This window comes from Acanthisitta chloris, unplaced genomic scaffold, assembly GCF_000695815.1.
Source record: "Acanthisitta chloris isolate BGI_N310 unplaced genomic scaffold, ASM69581v1 scaffold41488, whole genome shotgun sequence".
Lineage (NCBI taxonomy): Eukaryota > Metazoa > Chordata > Aves > Passeriformes > Acanthisittidae > Acanthisitta > Acanthisitta chloris.
The window spans coordinates 1-564 of NW_008686113.1; the positions used below are offsets into that span (position 1 = coordinate 1).

Here is a 564-nt window from a genome sequence, read left to right on the forward strand (position 1 = left end):
GGAGGGACCCCAGCACCCACCACGGACCCCAAACCCGCCACGGCCCTGGCCCCCACCACTGACCCCAACCAGCACCAACTCCCAATCCTACCATGGTCCTCCAACCAGCACCAAGCCCAAACCTACTATGGACCTCCAAGCAGCACCAAAGCTTTGTCGCCCACCACGGATCCCTGGTACCAACTGACAACCAGCATCAAGCCCCCCAGCCCTTGGCACCAAGCCCCCCATGCTGGCACGGAGCACGGGGCCCCCCTGCAGTGCAACATTGAGGGGCACGGTGAGGATCCCCAGAGAAGCAGCCTCAGGCACAGAAGCACTCACGGCACCTCAGTTTTAGTTCTCACCTGTAATCCTCACTGGCAGCCAAATCTCGAATGTCCTCTTCGATGAGGAGATAGGCCTGTGGCACAAGGCAGGAACACCTCAGGGTGCCCATGAAGGGCAGCACCACAGTCCCCTTCCCTGGACAGCGCTGTCCCTCCAGGAGCCAGCTGTGCCTCCTGGCCTGCATCCAAGTCCCATGGGGCAGGGGATGGACCTGGGCGGCACCTCGGGGCAGGT

At 62.8% G+C, this 564-nt stretch overlaps 1 protein-coding gene across 1 annotated transcript in view; it reads right to left on the bottom strand.

Moving 5' to 3' along the window:
- Positions 1-347: 347 nt before the first annotated feature.
- DNTTIP1 (deoxynucleotidyltransferase, terminal, interacting protein 1) overlaps positions 348-564 on the bottom strand; it is a gene marked incomplete at its 3' end in the record, with an annotated part of 3,455 nt that continues 3,238 nt past the window's right edge. Inside the window, exon 9 of the mRNA XM_009079989.1 lies at positions 348-403. Coding sequence (XP_009078237.1) covers positions 348-403 — 56 coding nt within the window. The remainder of the gene's footprint in view (positions 404-564) is intronic.